The sequence below is a fragment of the Siphateles boraxobius genome, unplaced genomic scaffold (genome assembly GCF_051911475.1).
Source record: "Siphateles boraxobius isolate OS27281-9 unplaced genomic scaffold, OSU_SipBor_1 25, whole genome shotgun sequence".
NCBI lineage: Eukaryota > Metazoa > Chordata > Actinopteri > Cypriniformes > Leuciscidae > Siphateles > Siphateles boraxobius.
Genome location: NW_027508866.1, coordinates 37,721,083 through 37,747,500, shown reverse-complemented (window position 1 = coordinate 37,747,500; position 26,418 = coordinate 37,721,083). Strand labels below are relative to the sequence as shown.

The following is a 26,418-nucleotide window of genomic DNA, read 5'->3' as shown; positions in this document are numbered from 1 at the left end:
GTGAAATTTTTAAATAGAAAGTCTGAAATAGTATTTTCTTGTCAAATGTACTCCAATAATCTTTGTTTTGGTTAATTTTTTACATTGTGGTTCAAATAGTGATAACCATTGCAAATTTGTGATTTTACCACAAACGCTAAATTTGATTTATGGTTACTGTAGTAAAACAAATGAATCAAAATAAAATGTTCTCAATTTTTAGTTAAGTCAAGCATCACTATTACTATCACTCATTTGAACCTGCATAGCAACACCCTAACAACCACTCAAACAACTAGCCTACATAGCAACACTATCTACACCATTCAACACTATTATATTCTTATATATACTTTCATTATCTTAAACGATTGCATAATACATTTTTATGTTTAGAAAGTTATTTCATTTTTCTAGTGATAATGTATGTTTATGAGCTGCATGATTCATAAAATATAAAAATGAATTAAAATAAATTAAAACTAAATCCATAAAGTGATGGAACCCCTAAAAGGTTTTTATATATGAAGCTCCTGATGGAACCCTTTAAGTTTCTATATAAAAACTTCTAAGAGTGTGCAGAAAATAAACTAGTGATGAAAAAAAGAAAGAAAGTAAACACAGAAAATAAAAAGTGATGTCATCAGTAAACACAAACAGGAAGTGAGGAGAGATCCGGGCACATTGAGAGCGTCAGGAGCGTGTTGGAGACTGATGCTGGTGTCCGTACGGCTACATCTGTCCTGAAGCGCTCCATCACGCGCTGTCCTTTAAACAGATTGCTTTACGATGGAGATACGAGGCCCATGCAGATTATTCTGAGAGAAACACTCATGATCCAGAGAATGCAGCGTAAGAATTAAATCACTTCGACTTCAAAGAGGAAATTAACATTATGCAGCGCAATACAGATTCTTTTTAGATTGAACGAAACCTGTTGAGTTACAGTGACCCAAATATCTGCCATGCCAAGTCAAGTCACGTTTATACAGTACAGATTGTTTCAAAGCAGCTTCACTGTAATAATCAGAATCAATAATGCAAACTTCAAATACAAAACGTCCAAATTCTCTACAGAAGACAAGAGTCAAGATTCAGATCACTTCAGTTCATGGGTGAATGACATTGCATTAGATAACAAATAAAAGAACAAACTCACTTTCCTGGCTTTTTCAAATAGGTTTGTACGGTTTGAAATGATAAATCAGGGTTTAATTTGAAGTAAAAAAACTTGGTTGCCTTTTGAGTTCATTGAAGCTAAAAAAAAAGTGAGTTAATACAAATAAATTAGTTTAATCAACAAAAACTCAAAAAATGATGCCGAACAACCAGTGTCGGGGAAAGTTACCTTTAAAAGTAATGCGTTACAATATTGTGTTACTCCCTTAAAAAAGTAGCTAACTGTGTTATTTAGTTACTGTCTATGGAAAGTAATGTAATGTTACGTTTGTGTTACTCCCTAAAAAGTAACTAATTGCGTTACTTAGTCACTGTTTATGGAAAGTAATATAATGTTATGTTTGTGTTACTCCCTAAAAAGTAACTACAGTAATTGTGTTACTTAGTTACTGTTAATGGAAAGTAATGTAACGTTACGTTTGTGTTACTCCCTTAAAAGTAACTAATTGCGTTACTAATGAACTGTTCATGGAAAGTAATGTTACGTTTCTTTTGCGTTACTTCCTAAAAAGTAACTACAGTAATTGTGTACGTGTTTGTGTTAAGAGTGTTTACACAAGGCGCCTCTGCATTTACTCCTGATTTCTCTCAACATGAAGAAGACAGGACAGCTGTCAGTCAATAAATGGGAGAACAAAGTAATTTGCATTACTTATTTGAAAAAATTACAGATATTTTGTTTTAAATTAAAAAATGTGGATTACGTCACATTATTCACACTACTTGTAATGAATTACCACCAAGTCTTTGAACAACATTAGTGAATCTAAGTTGATTTGACAAAAGACAAAAAGATGATTACAAATCATTAAAATAATTTTTACAGTGTAGTGTCGAGAATGAAGACAAAAAGTGTCATTTCTCTGTGTTGTTGGAGAGCATTATGTTACCTTGAGTAATTTTTGTATCACTCTTGATAGCAGTTTCAGTGCAAATGTTTGTGTAAGTTGTCTCTTAAAACCGTCTTGTGTTTACGAGGCTGCGCTCATGTATAATTCACTGATGCGGGAGGAAGTTCTGCTGGGTTTTCTTAAGAGTGTTTGCTCCTTTGCTGGGTTGAGAATAATGTAGTGGAATTTCCCAGAGGTGATTTTCACGCCTGTATTTTATGTGGTTTCAAAGGGCTTTTTGTGATCTCATGATGCTCTTTTATGTGGAGACGTTCATCAGGACGATTTGATAAACTCTGTCATGAATATGTGTGCTTGTTATAACAAACGCTCTATAAACACAAGCATCCGCTCAGATTTTATGCTAATGTTGATTCTCCTCCATATTTGTTATATTTGGTCCAAAAGAAGCCGGCCCCAGAGGAACCGCCGGCCGAAGCTTCCACTCAAGACACCGTAGAGAAGATTGAGGAGCTTCTTCCAGCGGACGCCCCACATCACACAGACACTCATGTAGGTCAAATCATTATATGTTAATTAATCATTATAATTAATATGTATTCCGTGCACATTGTGTTATTTATTTAATGCATGATGTGTTTATGTGTACTGTTTACGTGATCTCGTTAATTGCCACTTGAGGACAAATAAAGTGTTTTGAATTTAATTGAATTGAATGAGTAGCTGTCTCCTCATAGCTGGCATATAAAGTCTGCTTATATTTACAAATATTTACTGGGGAAAAGTTATTTATTGGTTTAACTTAAAGAGAACCCATTATGCCCTTTTACAAAGTCTTGATGTTTTTGGTCTCTACTAGAACAGGTTTTCCTGCTTGAATGTTGATTATTTTCCTCATATTCTCCATTGTTGCGGCTCCTCTCTTCCCAGTCTGTCAGTAACGCTCTGTTAAACTTCCTGTCTCTATGAAGCCCCTCCTTCTGAAAAGCACACTGTGCTCTGATTGGTCGAGTGGAGCAGTGTGTTGTGATTGGTCGAGCGCTTTGAGTGTGTTTGGGAAGTGTCCCGCCCCCTTTCCATAACCTCCCATTTAACACACTACTAACTAACTCAACCAGGCCCCGCCCCTTTATTCTGCGCATTAATTATTTAAGTGAAGAATATTGTGACGTGTTCAAGAAACAATTTTTGAGTTCATTGAAACTAAAAAACTTAATTAAACGTGCTAAAAGCGATGTCACGCGTTTTTTAGTCCAAAACATTTTTTGTCACATACAACAAACATCTTCTCACTATCCGCTAGCTGCCTGTCCCCTGAACACACTGTAAAAAAACATGGTCTCTGCAGACACCCCAGACTCCACAAACGGCAACAAAAACAAACTGGGCTAACCCGCACCACGAAACATAAACTGTTCCAGCCAATAACCGACAAGAAGGGTTTGGGGGGTTAGTGCACAGATGAGGAGGAGGGAGGGTCTAGCTAGCCTTCGTTTTGTTTGATAATACTTTAAACGTCAACAAGAAGTGATGTCACCTCACATCGCTTAGTGCACCTTTAATACAGTGAAAGAGATTTAGTTTGTTGTTTAGTTTTAAAGTGTCCCTATTATGGGGTGGGCGCCATTATTGGGTGGTGATGGCACAGTGGATAAGACACATGCCTTTGGTGTGAGAGACCCGGGTTCGAATCCACTGTGAGACACCAATGTGTCCCTGAGCAAGACACTTAACCCCTAGTTGCTCCAGAGGCGTGCGACCTCTGAAATATAGCAATTGTAAGTCGCTTTGGATAAAAGCGTCAGCTAAATGTAAATTATGGAGTTTTGAAAATGACCTTTCATGTAGTGTGTAACACAGCTCTAAGTGAATGAATGAAAACACCCTGCCAAGTTTTAAATCTGAAAGTTCACCGTTTATAAAGTTATTGTCTTTCAATGAAAGTCAATGAAATCAGTGGTTAAAATTAATCTTTACCATGATACCACAGCAGTATAATCCTAAACTTTTGCTGTGTTCCCTTTATTTTACTGACGACTGCTTCTCAAATCTCGGAGTTCAATGCAGGATTCGCAAACCGCTTCTCTTGAGAGATGGTGTTCAAAATACTTAGTTTTGAGTTTTATATTGTGTAGGTCTCCTGCTAACTGGCTAACTCATGTTATTACTGTCTTACTGAAATACTAATCAGTTGTTGGCTGGTCTTAGCTGGTTTAAGCTAGATGTCACTGGTTTGAGCTGGTTTAAGCTGGATGTCGCTAGTTAAAGCTGGTTTAAGCTGGATGTCGCTAGTTAAAGCTGGTTTAAGCTGGATGTCGCTAGTTAAAGCTGGTTTAAGCTGGATGTTGCTGTTTTAAGCTGGTTGGCTGGTTTTAGCTGGTTTAAACTAGATGTCACTGGTTTAAGCTGGTTTAAACTGGATGTCGCTGGTTTAAGCTTGTTGGCTGGTCTTTGCTGGTTTAAACTAGATGTCACTGGTCTTAGCTGGTTTAAACTGGATGTCGCTGGTTTAAGCTTGTTGGCTGGTCTTGGCTGGTTTAAGTTGGACGTCTCTAGTTAAAGCTGGTTTAAGCTGGTTTCCCAGGGTGGCCAAGCTGGTGTTCATCTGGTTTTTAGCAGGTTTGTCCGCTGGTCCCAGCCTAACCACCTTAAAAAGTTGCCGAAACCCCTCTAAAACCAGCCTGCTAAACCAGCCATGAACAGTCTGGAAGACCAGCCACCCATCTTAGGCTGGTTTTTGCTGTTTTTTCAGCAGGGTAATGAGCGTTCTGTTTTAAACATCCCGTTAATGAGCACACGCTCAGGAAAGCGCGCTGTTTCTGTGCTGGTTTTGTAGACTGAGAGTTCAGGCATCGGGACAGAGAAGTCGTCCAGCCCTGACAGCGAAACCAACCCGCTCAGCTCCAGCTCCAGCGAACCGGTCCTGCCGAGTCCTGCCGATGTCCTGAAGGTGAATATTACAAACAGATCATTCGGATGATGCAATTAAATGCCTGGGGTTCTATATAGGACTCTAGTGTTCTCGATTCAATTAATGCCGAAAAGATTCTATATAAGGAGAATTATCTTAGAGTCCCCCTGTAGTCAATAATTTTATCTCTTAAAACTCAAAATGACACATTTAAGTGTTTTTTCCTTGAAAAAATGTTCTTCATGCCCTAAAATATCTTGAATGTAACTCGACACCCTTGTCTCATTTAGTATGCACGGTTCTATGAATATGCAAATGAGCCCCGCCTCCACTCACTCACTCACTCAGAGACCCACTCGTTGACGATCACACGTTGATCTGATTGGTTACAAGGTAGTTTGTGACGTCAGAAACACCAGCGATTTCAAACCGTGTTTTTGAAACTGTCTTTGGTTCACTGCAGTTTTAAGGAGAAAATACTCTTATTAATTTACACATTAAAAACACATAGACATATAAACATTAATTCTTGTTGCATCATACTTTGATGTTTAATTGGTTATTTAATTTTTAAGTATTTATTAGGGCCGGGACTCGATTAAAAAAATTAATCTAATTAATTAGAGGCTTTGTAATTAATTAATCGAAATTAATCGCATTTTAATTGCATAAATATTTGATATTTGACCTGAGAACAGTGAGAAGTAATTTTTTTCACATAGATTTTTAGTATACCATTGAATAATGACTGAATACTTAAGCTTATTTTTGTTCAACCAAGTCCAGCAGACCAGTGCAATTTTTGCCATTAAGTGTAGCAATAGCATATTTAGAAATATAGTACATTTCAGAAATTCAGGTAGCCTATAGGTCCACGCTAGCTTCTCTATGTTTTGTGTTGAGGTCATACTTGAGGCCCGATGTGCTGCGGTGATATGCAAATTTCTTGTTGCATAACTTGCACACAACCATGCTCTTATCAACGCTTCCAACCACGGGGCCAACCAAAGCGGTCTCGTCAGCTTCTTCGTTCATGTTCACTGTGGTTTGTTGTTGTCTGAAGTCATGAACGCTAGTTGGTGCTCCAGTATAATCGGTCCGCCGAAACTCATCCAGTGAGAAACGTTCTGCGGTGGAGAAAAATGTTGAATAATGTTTAACGCGTTTAATCTTAATTAACGCGTTAAGAGTCTGTAATTAATTGATCTTAATTAACGCGTTAAAGTCCCGGCCCTAGTATTTATTCCTATGTGATTCCTCAAATCATGTGTGTATTTTGACTTTTCCCCCCAGGAAAGTTCATCTGAAGGTTTGGACGAGTTACAATCCCCGAATACCCAGCCGATTCCCGAATCCTCCGTCGAAAAGGAGGATCCTGTGGTCCTACCCCCCCACCCTGAGGCCAGCGTGACCTCTGACCTTGAGAATCCCAAGGACCAATCGGCTCACTACGGCACTCTTAACACTCACTCCCTGACTCTCCTACATGGATTCCCGTTCCATCCCTCGTTTCCCAGCGTTCCCACCAGAAACTACTTATCGGAAAACTGCTACACGCTCCCGCTCCCGTTCCACCGGGACAGTTTTACTCGAGGTGGCGCTTCAAAAGCAGAGCATGATGGGATAGATATTCTCTCCGGCGTACCGAACCTTCCGATCCATCATATGAGGCAGAGTTTGGACCTGTCGGTGGACGGGCACCTCGGGCCGTTTTTCCAGGATCTGTACAGGACGGTCATCCCTGGTGAAAACAAAATATGCTAAGTATACTTGCAGCCAGACTAACTTAGTATACTTCAAGCCATATAAGGGCGCCTCCATTTCCATATGTTTTGACTGATCTGAACCATACATTTCCATAATTTTCATACAATTTATGATTTATAAACATCTGCATCACCCTCAAATTTTAACATTCTATATAAAAATATCTGTGAGGTATTTTGAGGTAAAACTTCACACACACACTCTGGGACATCAGAGATTTATTTGACATCTTGTGAAAGGGGCATTATACCAACCCTTTAATATATTTAAAGATAGTACAATTTGTTGTTAGTATATTTGCAATGTACTATTGTAAAAGGGAATATATTTCAAATACAATAAAGTATACCTTTTCCCACTAGGGATCCCGCAGAAACGGGCCAGCATGGTGAGCCTGGACACCATCCGGAAAGACCCGCGCTGGAGAGACCCGAACCTGAGGGAGGTCACCGCATGCGGAGCCACACCATGCTTATATTACTATAGATAAATATACATTTATATTATATATTACTATAAATATTTTATATATAAATAACACATTTTTCTTAAATATATAATTATCATTATAATTGCTTTAAAATAATCTAATTATTATAATTCATAACTATTGTTATTATTTTTAATTCAGTTTGATTTTAATTTAGTATTGTACAGTAATTAAAGTAAAATCAATAACAATTATAATGATTATTTACTTTAATAGTAATAATAATAATTATTACTCAGTAATTATTACTATTACTGTTTCAGTTTTAATTTAATATTATTATCAAAGTAAAATTAAAAAAATCAAAAGAATTAAATAAAATCTCAGTATAATAATTATAAATATAAATATTATTAATATTTAGTTTAATGTAATAATAATAAATATAATTATTACTATTATTATTTTAGTTTTATAATAATTCAAAACAGCAACAACAATAGAAATAATAATAATTATTACTATTATTAATATTCTTATAAGTTTTATTAATAAAGTTTAATTTAGTTTTAATATAATTATTAAAGTTAAATTAAACTAAATAATAATAATTCAATAATCACTCACTACAAGGTTATATAATAATCATTATTATTATTTTACATAATATTACATTTTAAATGAAATAATATATATAATCATAATTATTATTGTATTCATTCAATTTAATTTGAATGTGATATTATTAAAGTGCATTCAATTTAATTAAATAATAGTTATATTTTTATGATTATATTATTATAATTAAATTAAAAATAAACTAAACAATCATAAAAATATAACTATTATTAGTGTTTAGTTTAGTTGTAATTCAATGATAATAATCTATATTAATGCAGGGAGGTGATCTCCATGCTGAGCCACCCGATGGACCCGGTGAAGTCCAACGCCGCGGCGTATCTCCAGCATCTCTGCTACGAGAACGACACGGTCAAGCAAGACGTCCGTCAGCTCAGAGGAATCCCGGTTCTGGTCGGGCTCCTGGATCATCCCAAACCCGAGGTGCATCGCAAGGCCTGTGGAGCGCTGAGGAACATCTCCTACGGCAGAGACAACTTCAACAAGGTGGCCATCAAGAACTCAGACGGGATTCCTGCGCTGCTGAGACTGCTGAGGAGATCCAACGACGCGGACGTCCGAGAACTGGTCACAGGTGCACATCAGCATCCGTGCGTTCAATAAGCATGGGGAAACTGAAGGCAGAACGGGTTTGCTGCCTAATATGTGATCACAAAACCAGTCACACGGGTAGATTTGTGGCAATAGCCAACAATACATTGTATGGGTCAAAATGATAGATTTTTCTTTTATGCCAAAAATCATTAGGATATTAAGTAAAGATCATGTTACATGAAAATATTTTGTAAATTTCCTACCGTAAATATATTTAAAAAATGCAGCTTTAAAGGCAATCCTATCCTAACAAACCAGACATCAATGGATAGCTTATTTATTCAGCTTTCAGATGATGTATAAATCTCAATTTCAAAAGATTGACCCTAGTGGCTGGTTTTGTGGTCCAGGGTCACATATTGATGTGGAAATCATCATGCACTACCATTCAGAAAAAATAGTTTTATTCATAAAGCAAGCATTACATTGATCAAAAGTGACAATAAATACATTTATAATGTTCCAAAAGATTATATTTCAAATAAATGCTGTTCTTTTGAACTTTTTGAACTTGTAATGAAGCATTAAATACAGTAAAAATAGTTGGGAATGGTTCATCTAAAGTTGGATAACCCATTCTTGTGAATCTCCCAGCAATCAAAGCATGAATGTAAAGGATCTCTCGGGATGTTTCAGGAACGCTGTGGAACCTCTCGTCTCACGAGCCGCTGAAGATGCTGGTGATCGACCACGGCCTGCAGACGCTGACGGACGAGATCATCATCCCTCACTCGGGCCTGAGAGGAGACCCGAACGACCCGGCCCGGCCCGGCGACCCTGAGTGGAACACGGTCTTCAAGAACACTTCTGGATGTCTGAGGTTCGCCCACTCCTAGCGCTTCTCTCTGAACTGCTGTTTGTAAGCTGTTTTACACAGTTTTTTGTGAGACTGATCCCTCAGACTGCAGGATTACTGAGAGCCTGACTCGCATACTTATACTACACACTAACAGTATGTACTCTTTTTGTGAAGAAAAAGTAGATACTTTTGAGTGTGTAGCAGAAGAGTAGACAAGCTTTGGGAAAAACTATCACATCATATAGTTGACCTATCGCTAAGCCCCTCCCCTCGATGCAGATGAGCCAATGGCAGTCGAGTAGCAGCTGCACAGGGAACGTCCTGGTTGCGTATGCAACCCACCGTTCCCTGAAGGATGGAACGGAGTCGACTGAATGCGGATCGCGTCAGAGAGCCAATGTTTTTCGAGTACTATTGAGCGAGCCAATGTAATTGGCGTGCGTGATTCGCATCACACACTCCGCCCCCGCGGCGCGGGTATAAATACGGAAGTGGATGCACGCACTTTTTGCTTTGTAGTTGTAGTTGTAGTTTCTTTTTCGCTGAGGAGCCGAGCGTAACCCGGAGTCAGCGGTGGTCCAGCGGTAGTGGCAAGGGGACTACGTCCTCCGTTCCATCCTTCAGGGAACGGTGGGTTGCATACGCAACCAGGACGTTCCCTTTCAGTCGATGACGTAGGCAACGTCGACTGAATGGGGATAACCATTGAAAACGCCACTAAAGCTGCCACCTTCCAGTGCCTAGACAAAAGCCTCCTGATGCCCCCGCAATTTTAAGGCGGGGAAGGACAGGGCTTAGGCCAGGGAAGTCACTGCTGTTCCTACAGGACCACTGGGAAAGCGTACCCCGTACATTTGGAAGGAAGGGACGCTGCGGAAGCCACATCCTACCCGGAGGGTGTTAATCTGGAGAATACACATATGAACTGGGCGGAAGACCGGGCAGTACGACATATGGAATGTCACTGGGGTGGCTCCAGCCTAAGACGGGGGAGACTCACTGGACGGTGACGGCAGAGAGACTCTGCCGAGGGAAGACACGGGCTCGCCGTATCGTGGAAGAACACACATATGGGATCATTGTAGGGACCGCAACATATGGACCCAGCCTAACACAGGTTCCACACTGCTTACGAGTGGTAGGCCTAACACCAGACGTTCCGGACGTCCGACGTCGGAGGGGTGTGGAGGAACTCAACAGGGTTCAGATTCAGGGAACTCCACTGGAGTAGAAAGGCGCACGTATCCAGTCCATAGGAGGGGAAAGGCGCAGCAAGCCGACACTTGAACCGGGCTCACGGTGAAACTGGCTTCATGAGAAGGGAGCCCACGAGAAAGCAGCGGTTCAAACTAGGTGTCGCCCAGCCCCCAACTCTAAATCTGTCAGCAAAGCACTCTGTCAACACCCAGGCGGAGCAAACACTCATTCTAGAGGAGCTCAACACCTCAGTGGACATGAGAATATCGGAATTTTTCACCGAAATGAAGGCAGCCACCATTAGTGGGCCAACTTTTCTCGGAACAGCCTTCCCTCTCTGCTTAATTCCTAACAGATAAGAGCTGGTCTGAGGTCTAAGGCTTCCATTCTGTACACGTCTAAATGCTATGAAGCGAACGGACAGAGAAAGCCAGGGCTGGGTCTGCCACCTCCGGGGCAGCGCTTGCAGGCTCACCACCTATTCCTACTACGGCAGAGGTAGGAACCTTGGGCACAATCCAGGCCAGGGTCTCAGCTCGTGAGAGTTAGCCGGCCTGAACTCCAGGCACAATTCGTTGACCGAAAGCGAGCAAGTCCCTACCCTCTAGTAGAGACCATGCGAGCAGGAGAACTGATTTAACAGAATTTTTAACTCACTGCCTGCAGTGGCCCAGGGGCAGTCTCTGCAGTGCAGTTGCACCAGAGATAAGGCCCAAGAGGATAAAGAGGGATGCAAGGATTTACATTACCTTGCTCCCTCAGGAACCTGACGATCAGGACGTGCTTCCCACGCTTCTGCATTAGAATGTGCGTCAAAAATACAGAGGCAACATTATTTTGAGGGTGGAGGAAACAGCCTACTCCAACCCATCTTGCAGGAAAGAGAGCACTGAAATGACCGAAAGCTTTCAGGATCTCCTCATGGAGAGAAGACTCGCTCAACGACTAGGTTCCACTTCTAATGCGTAAGCACACCACCTTCAGGGGGTGCTCGCAGAAGTGATGGTAACTATCACATGACCCTGTGATAGCCACCGGAACCTCCGCGTTCAGACGTAAGACCGCCCGGAATCTCCAGGGGTAGAACGGGGGTGCCATTGTGCCCCGCCCCTGAAAAAGTGTTCAGGGGAAGGCAGGAAGGCTGTCGAAGGGAACCAGGTCTGGTTGGGCCAATAAGGGGCAACTATGAAGACCTGCTCCCTCCTGACTTGGACCCCAGGGGATGGAGTCTTCACTCACCCTTGCTGTAACTGTCATGAGGCTCGTCGGCGGAACGATTGAGTAGAGCGGGAAAAGTGGACCAAAGTGTCCTCAGAAGCTTCTGACTCCAAGGAGGAGGTGACGGGTGAGTCGTGACATGCGAGGGAAGCTTATGCAATGGTCTCAACGTCTAACAACTCAAGGCACGAATGCCCGTGTAGATGAGGGTCGCCCAGGCCCCCGTTAAAACACGCCCTTTGTACATGGCCCCTCAGTTGCTGAGGGTTTGGCAGCAGACCGGGATGAATATAGTCACACAAGGTGAGCTGCTGTGCCACGGTCACCTCGGGCCTCGATTGTGAAGCTAGCGCTGAAGCGGTCATATGGAGGAAGCCAATGGCTGTATCTACCATATGCCCCAGGAGCCTCTGAAAGTTCTTTCAGTGGGACCCTTTCTCACTTCTATAAGCACCAGCTGAACACACTCTCATTGGAGAGACGTGTTGGACCGAGTCCACCTACAAAACTGAAAAACAGATACTCAACCGGTGAGCGAGATTACTCTCTTCCAGTTGACCTGAAGACCCAACGGGCTCTGGAGCACTCGAAGGGAAGGACTCTGTACTGATACTTCAACCCTCACGTGCAACACACAGGATGGCCTGTGATGTGGAAGGTAGAGATCTGAAGCACATGTCATTCAGGTCAGAGCTGCAGACCAATCGTGGGCCAAGATGTTTACGACCCACCACCTAGTAGCATGAAAAGCGAGTTTGTAACTGGCCTTCATACCGGCTGGAGGAGCGGCTATATTAAATCTTTCGCCAGCAGGATAAGAAAAGCTCGCACAAGTCAGGAGCACTGCTCAACACTAGGTGTGATGAATATCACTGGATTTTCAGGAGCACGTCTGCTCAACACCTAATGTGATGATTATCACTGACTTTAACGGGATAGCCGAGCCTGAGGTGGGGCAGCAAAGTGGAGAGTGTTGTGTTAGTGTGCTGTGCAACACTTACCTGTCTCCACTAGCGGCAGGGGGCGCGTGAGAAGGCGGATGACCGGGTGCTCGAATGCATCAGGCTGCCTGCTGGCGACCAAGGGGGGGCTGAGGGGTGTAAGGCTATACAGGGTAACACCCGCCAGACTGGCCCTCTTGGGACCCAGGAACAGATGAATTTGCTCTTTCCTTGAAGTGTGGGTACCGCTTGCTCCGCCTTATTTTTATTTTTTTTGGGGGGGGGGGGAGCCAGCAGCGGAAAAGACACACATACACAAACAAAGACTCCACCCGGCCCTCACCCGGGGGGAGGGAGTGATCGTGCCAACTCCAAGAGCATCTCATCCATCCCTGGGCGGCCCGCTCCGGAATGCTTTCGCTGTCGCTTGCTACCTGGCTTGGAAGCGCCTGGAGCGGGCTGGGCATCTCTACTGCGGCCGGCTCCACGCTGAGGCCTGGGTGCAGGCTGCTGTGGAGGCTCAGCAGGAGTGGCGGCCGGGGAACGCCCTTGGCAACGAGCAGGCGGAGGAGCTGCCACCAGCGGCGGGTGGAGGCAGCGGCTGGCCGCCGGGGCAGGATGTGCCGGATGCCTCCATCTGCGCTTGAGTGGCAGAGAACTGTTGGATGCAGTTCTCCGCCGCGTCGCCAACCAGCCCGACCTGGGAAATTGGGGAGACCAGGAACCGAACCTTGTCCGCATCCGCCATATCAACCAGGCTGAGCCAACGATGGCGCTCCTGGACCACTAAAGTGGACATCGCCAGACCGATCGCGCACGCCACAACACTCGTGCCCCGGAGGGCGAGGTCGGATGCAGTGCGGTGCTATGAGCGCACGGTCTGGGCTACCCTTGTGCATGTCCATGGGTGCCCTGGCCTGACAGACCTGAAGCAACGCCATGGCATGCAAGAGGAAGCAGCTTGCCCACAGGCTTTGTAAGCTCTGCCCGTCGGAACGGACGAAAACTCACAGGCCTTAGGGGGGAGACGAGGATCCCCCCAAAAGGCAGCGGCCGCCGGACACAGGTGCACCTGTGTCGACAGACCGCTCCATTGGAGGGATAGCCTCGCAACCCTTCACCGCTCCTCCATCAAGGGTAGTGAGAGGGAAAAGCTATTCAGGCAATTTTTGGCAGAGAAAGGTGCCGTCCACAACCTGATAAGCTCTCCATGCATTTCGGGAAAGAAAGATACTGGGGTGGTGAGCTGAGAACCAGCGCTGCCCGCCCCGAGATACCAAACCTCCAACCGAGACTGAACGGGACACGGTGGAGTTTCCACCTGTTTCAGCATAGCTGACATTTCTGGATCTGCCTCGGGCAATGTTACACTACCAGAGGGAGATAACACAGCCAAGTCATCATTTCCAGAGGCCAGCTCACCCTCTGATGCTGCTATCGACATCTTATCCTCTGGGGAACCCCCATTGAAACTGGTCCATTACAGAGGGACCAGTATGCTCAACAGGAATTCCATCGGTTGCGGTGTGATGGAGGAGTGAGGAGCCCACAGGGAATGGTTACCGGGCGAGACACCCATCACTATCCTCCGATCACCCATCCCACACGGCACCCGGGGGCGGGGCATGGTAATGGGGACTCGCGCTTCGCGGACGAAGGCAAGTCTCCATCTCAACACCGCGACAGTCATATTCCCGCAATGAGAACATGAGCCGTCCACAAAAGCTGCCTCAGCATGCCGAACATATAAATACGTATATACATATTTATATACATATAAATATATAGCTCAAACACGTGGTACAACAATTGTAACCGTCAGAGAGGAAAAGGGAACGACCGCATCCAGAAAGGCACAGGTGGAATGACATCTTGAAAAAGAAGCAAACGCACCCGTGTTGCTCTTTCAGGAAATAGTCACCAGTGCCGGAGCACACAGGGGAATGACCGCGGCAACAGAGAACTGAAACAGTGAAGCACTCACTTTTCCGCCCTCTAACCAGCCGTTAACACATACAAATCCTTAGAAATTTGTTGCTGTTAAAACAGCAGTTGAGAGCTCAAAGCTCGGGATCACCGCTGCACTCGCGCTGTAGAACACCAGCACTGGGAGAGTCTTCCTGAAGAACACCGACACACTCGCTCGTTGTAACAACAGCACTCTTCAGAGACGTCAAACGATCGGCTCCGAAGCGAAAGGCAATTAGTGCGTGCATCCACTTCCGTATGGGTGGAGTGTGTGATGCGAATCACGCACGCCAATTACATTGGCTCGTTCAATAGTACTCGAAGAAAATTGGCTCTCTGACGTGATCCCCATTCAGTCGACGTCGACTACGTCCGACGTTATCGACTGAAAGGGAACTCGGACATCTTCAGGTTTCAGCGCCATAGAGAAACATTGGAAGATCCGAGGCTCTTGTCGGTTTTGATTGTGTTTATTTTACAAAAATGGTAAAACAATGTGCGTTGGGTTCTTGTAATAGGACTAATTATCTGCGCTATACGACTGAAGCCTGGTTTATTTATAATATCAGTGATGTGAGCGCAGTAACCTGGTTCCCTAAGGATTTAACCCCAATCCCAATGAAGACTGAAACGTTCATTTTGTGGTTGTCATACTCTCATTAAGTTATAATTTAACTTAAGCTTAAGTTTAAAAACAGCCATCTGCGATTGTGACGTGATCATTAACATGAGGCTTCTCCCGCTTGCATTGTGATCTGTAAACCCTCGCTTCCAAATTATTCTTGTTACCTACAATATTTATTTTAAAATCTTTTATGTATCCCCTCCATGGCATATTTCAGTCCCACTTGAATGTCCTTCTGTGTCCAAAATTGATCAAAAACATATTGTGACGAGGTTTTCACACTGACAGCTGTCATTGTAAGACAGTTAGCAACTCCGTTTGTTTGTCCGAGATAGCAACAGTAACTAAGGGGGGCGGGGCTTAGTGATAGGTCAGCTGGCTGCTGTCTCTCATCCTGTCACAGTAAACTGGCCTGTCAATCATCCTGTCACAGTTCAAATCCTCCACATTTCATTTAATTTAATTTCCTCCCATATCGAGAGAAATGTTGATCTGCAGTCGCGAGTCTATTATTTATGTGGAGACTCTCCTCATATTAATGCATAATGATGCATTTAAAAGTTAATGGCCAAATGGATCTGTATAAAATGTACTCGTGTTTGTAGTTCTGAACCGAATCCTCCTCCAAAGCGCAATGGCTTGTGGGTAATATTAGCCTTTATAGTGACTGTGAGCATGGATCCACACTTCTGGCATACTCTTTTTTCATCAACATTTTATTATAGGTTTCAGCCTTGTCAGAAACATATCACAGATTCAATTATCTATAAACAAACATGCCATGAATTTAACCAGACCAAAATAAAATAATTATATAAAACAATTACGCATAATTAGGAAGTCAAGTTTTTAGTGGTTTTTAGTTCAACATACTATGCTGTGGGACACACTTATACTAATCTCACACACTGTTTAGGATGGATAGTGGACATTGAGACGGTGTGTGTGTGTGTGTGTGTGTGTGTTTGTGTGTTTGCAGGAACGTGAGCTCAGACGGAGCCGAAGCTCGACAGAGACTGCGTGTGTGTGAGGGACTCGTGGACGCGCTTCTGCACGCGCTTTATTCTGCCGTCGCAAAGAGAGACATCAATAACAAAGTGAGAATTTAAATGGAAATCCAGGCCAGACACACCAGCTGATATATATATATATATATATATATAATATTATATTGTATTTAAAAAAATCCTGATTTCTCTCTTGAACCAGAAACAATGTAATAAAACGATGCTAAGCTATTACTCATATTAATTAAATAAATAATTAAATAACTAATTCAGTTTGATTTTAATTTAATATTAAAATTAAAGTAAATTCATTAACAATTATAATGATTTACTTTAATTTAATAGTAATTATTATTACTATTATTATAATTATTTCAGTTTCAGTTTTAATTTAATATTATTATTAAAGATAAAAATAATTATATAAAATCTCAAAATAATAATTATAAATATTAATATGATTAATATTTAATTTAATTTAAAAGTAATTACTATTATTATTATTACTATTATTAATTCAGTTACATTTTAATTTATTATTATTATAAAATAAAACAACAACAACAATAGTATTAATAAATAATAATAATTAATACTATTATTATAAGTATTATTAATACAGTTTAATTTTATGTCAATATAATAATTAAAGTTAAATTAAACATAATAATAATAATTTAATAATGACTCACTACAACATTATACAAATAATAATAATTATTTTAAATAATGAAAAATTTAGTTTAAATGAAATAATATTAATAATCATAATAATTATTTTATTAATTAATTTTAATTTGATATTATAAAAGTAAATTTTATTTAATAATGTTATATATTTTTATTATTAGTGTTAATAATAATAATTATTATTTAGTTTAATTTGATTTAACAATGATTTTAATTATTATTATTATTAATATTATTCAGTTTAATTAAATATTAATCATTTATATTATTATTCTGTGTAGTAGTATTTTGTTTTTTAGTTTAATTGACTATAATAATATAAATACATATGTATTATTATTTATAATTGAATCTAAGTTTATTTTCCTGCTCTATGATGCAGTGTTTAAATGATATGTGTGCTGTTGGTTTGGTTCAGTTTATGATATGTGATATGTGTGTTTCCCGCTCTGCAGTCGGTGGAGAACTGTGTGTGTATCTTGCGTAATCTGTCCTATCACGTGCACAAGGAGGTTCCCGGAGCCGAGAAGTTCCACGTCCAAGCGGCCAATCACAGCGCGAGGTCAGGAGGTCATCATAAGAAGAGGGAGGAGCCAGACTGCTTCACTGGACGGACCAGCAAAGGTCATCAAAAGTCATTACTGTATCATTAATTACTGGAGTCTAATTACTTTTATTTTTATGTCATTTAATTACTGTTACTTCTGATGTAATTGCATTAAAAACAAAGAGTGTCTTCAAAATATTTAATCAAAATCATGTAGACCAGAAATAATCAACCAATATTTAGTCACGAGGTCATGTTTCTAAAATCCAATAGATAAATGTTTTTGAACGACTCTCGTCTGCTCACCAACGCTGCGTTTATTTTATCTAAAATACAGTAAAAATAGGGAATTATTATTTCAATGTAAAATAACTGTTTTCTATGTGAATATATTTTAAAATGTAATTTATTCCTGTGATCAAAGCTGAATTTTCAGCATCATTACTCCAGTCTTCAGTGTCACATGATCCTTCAGAAATCACTATAATATGATGATTTGATGCTCAAGAAACATTTATGATTATTATCAGTGTTGAAAACAGTTCATATTTGTGTTGAAACTGATACATTGTATGTATCAGGATTATTTTATGAATAGAAAGTTCAAAAGAACAACATTTATTTGAAATAAATATATATATATATATATATATATATATTAAATATTAATTATTTGAATATTTTGTAACATTATAAATGTCTTTACTTTCACTTTTGATCAATTTAATTCCTCCTCGATTAATACAAGTATCAATTTCTTTAAAAAACAACAACAAATCTTACTGATGCGACTCATGTTGTTTTTAACAGATCATGTAACGTAATGATGATTTCCATATTAATTATGTTTAAAATACAGTAAAAGCTCCAGGTCTTATTCTCTCAGATTGTGATTGTGTAAATGTGTGTTTTATGTTTCATGGTGCAGACGAATGGTTCCATCAGTGTAAGTGTCGAATCTGAGAGTCAGTCACACACACAGACACACACACACACACACACACACACACACACACACGCTCACTCACTCACTCACTCACTCACACACACACACACACACACACACACACACACACACACACACACACACACACACACACACACACACACACACACACACACACACACAGACACAGACACACACACACACACACAGACACACACACACACACACACACACACACACACACAGACACACACACACACAGACACACACACACACACACAGACACACACACACACACACACACACACACACAGACACACACACACACAGACACATGCTCACTCACTCACTCACTCACTCACACACTCACACACACACTCACACACACGCACACACGCTCACACACACGCTCACTCTCTCTCTGACTCACTCACTCACACACACACACACACACACACACACACACACACACACACACACTCACTCACTCACTCACTCACTCACTCACTCTCTCACTCTCTCTCACTCACTCACTCACTCACTCTCTCACTCTCTCTCACTCACTCACTCACTCACTCACACACACACACACACACACACACGCACACACGCTCACTCTCTGACTCACTCACTCACACACACACACACACACACACACACACACACACACACACACACACTGGTGTTCAGATGCTGATGTGTGTGTTGTGATTCGCAGGTAAACGACACGGAGCTGTAGAGAAGAAGAGTCTGGATCTGCCCAGGAGGAGTCTGCCGATGAAAGGTTTGAGTCCATCTGACACACACACACACACACACACACACACACACACACACACACACACACACACACACTGCAGGCCAAACACAGAGGCATCATGGGAATTGAGACGCCTCCTGCTGGTCAGATCTGCGTATCACACAATCACACTGAACTAAACCAGCAGTTTATCATATCATTCATATACTAAACAATTACATTAGCTTTTAGTGTTATATTTTCAGTTTTCAATTTAATTTAAGTTTTAATACTTTTGTTATATGCTTTTGTCATTTCTTTTATATATTTCTATTTAGATTTAAAGGGTAAGTTCGGTATTTTACACTTAAAGCTCTGTTTTAAGATCGTTTCTGATGAAATAGAACGGTTAAGATTGAAATTTGGACAAATGTCCCGAGAATTTTCATAAAGAATCATTCATAAAACGCATATAACTTTAGTTTACAAAGACGTGAAACTCACCGAGTGGTCTGGGGTGTTCACTGATATCTCACACAAAGATCGCTGCAAAAGATGCTTTCCAACAGGTTTTTTACCATTCGTTGTAAAACTGTGGACCTATTTTTCCAAACGCCTCACACCCGGACATTCTTCCGCTGAGAGCTTAAATAATAGACACTCCAGCCCAGTTGGTGGCGATAATGCACCTTTGCCAATGTTTGGATAGCGTAGCCTACTATACCGCGACTGCATAACTACAGAAATAATACATACAACCCCATTCCCGTTTCCGTCGGCGGAGTAATACCGTACCTCATTTGTCCAAATTTCAATCTTAAAGTAACACCAGGTAGCTTTTGCTCTCGGGGTCCCCCTACAGTTGGGAAACAGTATTGTCCTCTACTACTGTCGTAAACTCTGTCATCGTGCATTTGTTGACAACCATGATAGCCCTGAACACTGTAGGAGGAGGTCACATGCAGGTGTTCTGCTTGCGTCGCGTGTGAAATGTCTTCATCCCAGGTACAGTGGCATATATTTCAGCATGTCATATGAATATTATTTCATGGGTTTTATTTTTTTTCTAACGACAAATGATCGCGATGATCACGTTTACAAGCCAGTGTCTTTATGGTAGCCTAGTCTATTGGTTACCGTTTTACTGAATCTATATGATACTTCAATGCAATGTTTGAGTGGTAACCATATATAACCATATATCGTCAATATTATAATATCAAGCTACCATAAATAAATCTGCAAATTTTACAAATCGATTTGCATTATAGCTTGAGGCAAGACAAATAATCATTACCTGATTCATGAAGATAAACGGAGGATAAGATAGCTTCCGTAACATAGTCAGGCCAGACAAAAAAACACCCCAGACTACGGGGTGTCATTGGTTGTTGCGTTAAATGTTAGATACAATAGTGCTATTTTCTGATTGGCTAACAACACCAGACGAACAACATCAGAGGAGACGCGCTTATTCATGCCTGTTCCACAGTGAGAGCGGCGCGGCCAGAGTTTTGGGCGCTGCGGCATATTAAATACATTATTACAAATAGTTTTTCAGCGTGAGAAATACAATGTGTGGCAGGAGAGCGTGACAAAAGACCGAAATGAGTGACTGTCACGCTCAATGAGTGACACTTGACAGCCCTGCGATTTTAAGGAAGTGTCGTTGGTGGTGGAAGTGACGTATATGCCGTAAAGCAGTCGAGTTTTGTAGTTCTCTTTGTTCGGCGGTTACTACCCGAAAAACGAAGTTAAAAGTACGATTAAAAACGCTACAGACCCCGTCAGGCTATGGCAGACGTGTCATTCAACCTATTGTAAGTCGATGTACCATCACAAGAGACTTGGAAATATATTATGAAGGTTGAAAAGTTACCTGGTGTTACTTTAACCGTTCTATTTCATCAGAAACGATCTTAAAACAGGGCGTTAAGTGTAAAATACCGAACTTGTCCTTTTAATTTATTTTATTTTATTACTTTTAGTTTCATTAAATTTTGAGGCTTCATCTTTAAGTTATTTATTTCAGTTAGTTGCCAAAGCAACATTTCTATTTAGCTTTTCTTTATTTTTATATTACTTTTAATTTTTATTAAACTTTAGTACTTAATCTTATTTTATTTCACTTTTATTTCACCAAAGCAACATTTTTCATTTTCATTTGAGTTTAAGCATATATTTGTAGCATTATAAATGTCTTTACTGTCACTTTTGATCAATTTAATGTGTCCTTATGAATACAATTATCAAGTATTCAAAAACAAAACATCTTACTGACCTCTTGTGGACTGTAATAGCACTTTATAGAGCACTAATAGAGTTTTTCATCTAATATTTTTGTCAGCTACATTTATATAATATTATATTTATAATATTCATATTTTATTTTAATTCTTTTTTAATAGTTGTCATTTTAGCTAACAATGAAAACACTCTCTCTCTCACACACACACACACACACACACACACACACACACACACACACACACACACACACACACACACACACACACACACACACACACACACACACACACACACACACACACACACACACACTCACTCTCACACACACACACACACACACACACACACACACACACACACACACTCTCACACACACACTCTCACACACACACACACACACACACACACACACACACACTCTCACACACACACACACACACACACACACACACACACACACACACACACACACACACACACACACACACACACACACTCACTCTCACACACACACACACACACACACACACACACACACACTCTCACACACACACACACACACACACACACACACACACACACACACACACACACACACACACACACACACACACACACACACACACACAGACAGAGAAAAACTGGCATCTATAAATGATTGACAGAAGTAACTGAATTCATAAATGTATTAATGAGACGTTCTGCACAGTTTCACACACAGCCAATGTCTTAATCTGCATGTTTATAGGAAATATATTAAAATAAATGAATAATTTAAAAACATTCTTGCTTTAATAAACACCAGAAGAATGTTTTCTCTATTTATTATTCCTTGTGGAGTAGATTAGGAGAGGAAAACTGCATAAATATTGATCTGAACTGATCATCTATGGATTTCCGCTGACGTTTTTTATGTCTTATTGCCATAATATTATTATGTTTTATTAATGTGCTGCTGTGGCATTAAATCGGTGCGGATCAGTGTGTGTTTAAAGACCAGACGACGGTAATTTCATGTAACTGGGTCACCAAGCCTGAGAATGACAATATGAACCAGCGCTTACATGAGATCTGACCTCAGCGCCTGTGAGAACAACAGCTCACAATCATGAGAAAATTACTATAATGGGCTAAAACCACGGTTCTCATTGCAGGAAAGTAAGGAATTGTTTCGATGTGTTTTTGTATAACAGACACGTTCTGATTCTTGATCAGACTCTCTCTCTCTTCAGCTCAATCACAGGTTCTATACGGAGCCTTAAAGGGTTCCGTCAGGCGTTTCATACACACACACACACACACACACACACACACACACACACACACACACACACACACGCTCATATAAAAAGGTTCCAAAAAAATTCTTCATGCCTTAAAAAGTCTTGAATGTAACTCGACACCCTTGCCTCATTTAGTATTCGCGGTTCTATGCAATATGCAAATGAGCCCCGCCTCCACTCACTCACTCACTCAGAGATCCACTCGTTGACGATCACACGTTGATCTGATTGGTTACAAGGTAGTTTGTGACGTCAGAAACACCAGCGATTTCAAAGCGTGTTTTTGAGACTGTCTTTGGTTCACTGCAGTTTTAAGCAGAAAATACTCAGCAATGCTGTCGACTTATGAATTTACACATGATTTGTGTTAAAGCGTATTACAGTTTTTTACAGTCGCTTGGACACATTTCTCAATACTTAGGTCACTTTTTCTTCACTCTTCGCACAGTGAGCAAAACAGAAGTATATGTGGGCTAAACTGTGGATCGTTTATTATTGCTTTGGCACAAAATGCATTCAATGACTACATCTTTCAAATTACATTAATTATTTTCTCACTTCGACACAACAACCCCCAAAACTCTGTGTTTACAGGCCAATTTGCGTATGCTTACATATTTTTTTCAAAACTGGTAAACTTATGTTCAAAATAATAACATAATACAAAACTGAATATGACAGCAATTTGCATTTCTACAGTAATATTGTAATGAAATATTCAAATCTAAAAATGAAATGCTATAAAAACAATTGGACAATTGGACCAACCACAGCTGATTCCTATTGTATCTGTATCGTGGATGGTGTGTAAATTATTGTATTTGGGAATTACTCTGTACAAAAAAAAAGACAAAATATATTGAAGCACTGCATATCTGATTTATTCCAGTAACACATATTGCAGTGAATTGTAAACAGTAGAGAGCTGTGCTTGTTTTACAGAAGGAAACATTGTATAACGCTACCTGTTGTTAGTGTTTTTTAGGTCATTGTTTTGTGGGTGACAAAGTGTGTTTGTTGTCTGTCAACCTTTGCTAGTGTGATGGAAGAATATGTTGATTTGAGACATGAATGAAGTGATTGGGTAGTTTTGAAAGTGAAATGAACTGCTGTGCCGAGCTGAAAGTTGGTTTGGAGAACTGTGTGAAGAGTTTTGAAAGAGTGACCTAAGTATTGAGAAATGTGTCCTAGCGACTCTTCAAAACTGTAAACACCACATAGACATATAAACAACATTAAGAACTGGATTTTCACCACAGGGGGACTTTAAAGAATCGTGAATCTCAGGTGTAGCCTGCAGGCATTACAGCACTGGTCTAATGCTCATCGTGTGTTGAACAAACCTCTAACATTAAGTATTAAACTTCAGCATGAAGCTAAAAACCCTCCATGTCCTCAGAAATAATGTAAGACGTACAGGATTTGCTCTTACGTTCCCATTTACCATGCATTTTAGATGAGTCCCTGTCCTCATGAATGATTGAGCTTCAGATGTGTGGCGCTCAGCGGTGCAACGGGTCACAACATTCACGGATCATTTACGGTTTTTGAACCACAGATCGGATAATTTTTTGGATCAGCAAAAAAATAAAAATAAAAAAATAATATATTAATGTATGTATATGGGGGGGGGGGGGGGTCATTAATTACTTAAAGCTCACTTGAAGTTCTTAGATACGACATCAAAAAGTACTAGCCTAACTGATAAAGTTCACACATTATTAAACAGTGAACAGTCAGTAATAAAATAAGAACAAATACACAAATTACAAGCAGAGAGGGTTAGGGTGAGCTCCTGCAGGCCTGGAGCTTCAGATGTGTGTGTGTGTTCCTGCAGGCCTGGAGCTCCTGTACCAGCCCGAGGTGGTTCGCCTCTACCTGTCGCTCCTCAAACTGAGCCAGAACCAGAACACTCTGGAGGCGGCGGCCGGAGCGCTTCAGAACCTGTGTGCCGGACACTGGGCCGTGAGTGGACCTCAACACCTTTACTACAAGTGTGTGTGTGTGGGTGTGTGTGTGTGAGTGTGTGTGTGTGTGTGTGTGTGTGTGTGTGTGTGTGTGTGTGTGTGTGTGTGTGTGTGTGTGTGTGTGTGTGTGTGTGTGTGTGTGTGTGTGTGTGCGTGCCGGACACTGGGCCGTAGTGGACCTCAACACCTTTACTACGAGTGTGTGTGTGTGTGTGTGTGTGTGTGTGTGTGTGTGTGCCGGACACTGGGCCGTGAGTGGACCTCAACACCTTTACTACGAGTTTGTGTGTGTGTGAGTGTGTGTGTGTGTGCCGGACACTGGGGCGTGAGTGGACCTCAACACCTTTACTACAAGTGTGTGTGTGTGAGTGTGTGTGTGTGTGTGTGTGTGTGTGTGTGTGTGTGTGTGTGTGTGTGTGTGTGTGTGTGCGTGCCGGACACTGGGCCGTAGTGGACCTCAACACCTTTACTACGAGTGTGTGTGTGTGTGTGTGTGTGTGTGCCGGACACTGGGCCGTGAGTGGACCTCAGCACCTTTACTACGAGTGTGTGTGTGTTCCGGACACTGGGCCGTGAGTGGACCTCAACACCTTTACTACGAGTGTGTGTGTTCCGGACACTGGGCCGTGAGTGGACCTCAACACCTTTACTACAAGTGTGTGTGTGTGTGTTCCGGACACTGGGCCGTGAGTGGACCTCAACACCTTTACTACGAGTGTGTGTGTGTGTGTTCCGGACACTGGGCCGTGAGTGGACCTCAACACCTTTACTACGAGTGTGTGTTTGTGTGTGTGTGTGTGTGTGTGTGTGTGTGTGTGTGTGTGTGTGTGTGTGTGTGTGTGTGTGTGTGTGTGTGTGTGTCGGACACTGGGCCGTGAGTGGACCTCAACACCTTTACTACAAGTGTGTGTGTGTGCGTGTGTGTGTGTGTGTGTGTGTGTGTGTGTGTGTGTGTGTGTGTGTGTGTGTGTGTGTGTGCCGGACACTGGGCCGTGAGTGGACCTCAACACCTTTACTACGTGTGTGTGTGTGTGTGTGTGTGTGTGTGTGTGTGTGTGTGTGTGTGTGCGCGCACTTACTTAATATACATTGTAACATTACTTTACTCTTGCACAGTAGTCAGTAAAGCAATGCCACATTAAACTAAAGGATTCATATCTAGGTACATCTAAAGGTAAGTCATTTTTTTTTAAATATTACACTTCAATGCTTACAGAATGTGCGCGTTAAGAAACACGTTCAAATTGGTCGTCTTAACATGGTAAAACGAATCGGTTACTTAACGTAACCTCGGTTCTCTCTAGATGAGGGAAAGAGTATTGCGTAAGTTTAGCTTCTGCTACGGGAAAGATTCATCTTCTCGAGATATTGAAGCCAAAAATGTATCCTTAATATTGTATCTATTGTCAACGCAGTGCAGCAGCTAGCAGACCTAGAGCAGGCTGTCTAGCGTCAACTGCGGCAACTGCAGCAGCCTACCAGTGAGCTCGGCGTGACGTCACGTGCAATGAAGGGCGCTCGCACCCTCAACGCGTCCTAGCCCGCCAGAATGGGCGTGGCTTAGCGTATATACGCGGAGCTTGGAGGCTGAATTTCTGGTTTTTATCGACGGAAGCGAAAGAGCGCTCGTGGCGCAAGCACGGCAGGTTACGCAATACTCGTTCCCTCATCTAGAGCGAACCGAGGTTACGTTAGGTAACCGATTCGTTCTATTACGAGAGGTACTCTCGTATTGTGTAAGTTTAGCTTACGCTACGGGAACCCTTTGTCAACACCGTGCGCGCCAGCATCCACTACATGAGTCCCAGAGAAGCTCGGGGAACCCAGATGAGTGGGAATAAGCGCATGCACATAAGCACTCACAGGAAATACAGAGCGGCGATGCCGGTCA

At 41.4% G+C, this 26,418-nt stretch overlaps 1 protein-coding gene across 1 annotated transcript in view; it reads left to right on the top strand.

The window, feature by feature from the left end:
- Positions 1-26,418, top strand: part of arvcfa (ARVCF delta catenin family member a) — a 131,208-nt gene that overhangs the window by 57,077 nt on the left and 47,713 nt on the right. Inside the window, exons 10-20 of the mRNA XM_077243832.1 lie at positions 2,457-2,561; positions 4,846-4,959; positions 6,214-6,664; positions 7,050-7,132; positions 8,021-8,330; positions 8,987-9,170; positions 16,078-16,195; positions 17,251-17,419; positions 18,271-18,288; positions 19,007-19,072; positions 24,398-24,525. Of these exons, the coding sequence (XP_077099947.1) occupies positions 2,457-2,561; positions 4,846-4,959; positions 6,214-6,664; positions 7,050-7,132; positions 8,021-8,330; positions 8,987-9,170; positions 16,078-16,195; positions 17,251-17,419; positions 18,271-18,288; positions 19,007-19,072; positions 24,398-24,525 (1,746 nt within the window). The remainder of the gene's footprint in view (positions 1-2,456; positions 2,562-4,845; positions 4,960-6,213; positions 6,665-7,049; positions 7,133-8,020; positions 8,331-8,986; positions 9,171-16,077; positions 16,196-17,250; positions 17,420-18,270; positions 18,289-19,006; positions 19,073-24,397; positions 24,526-26,418) is intronic.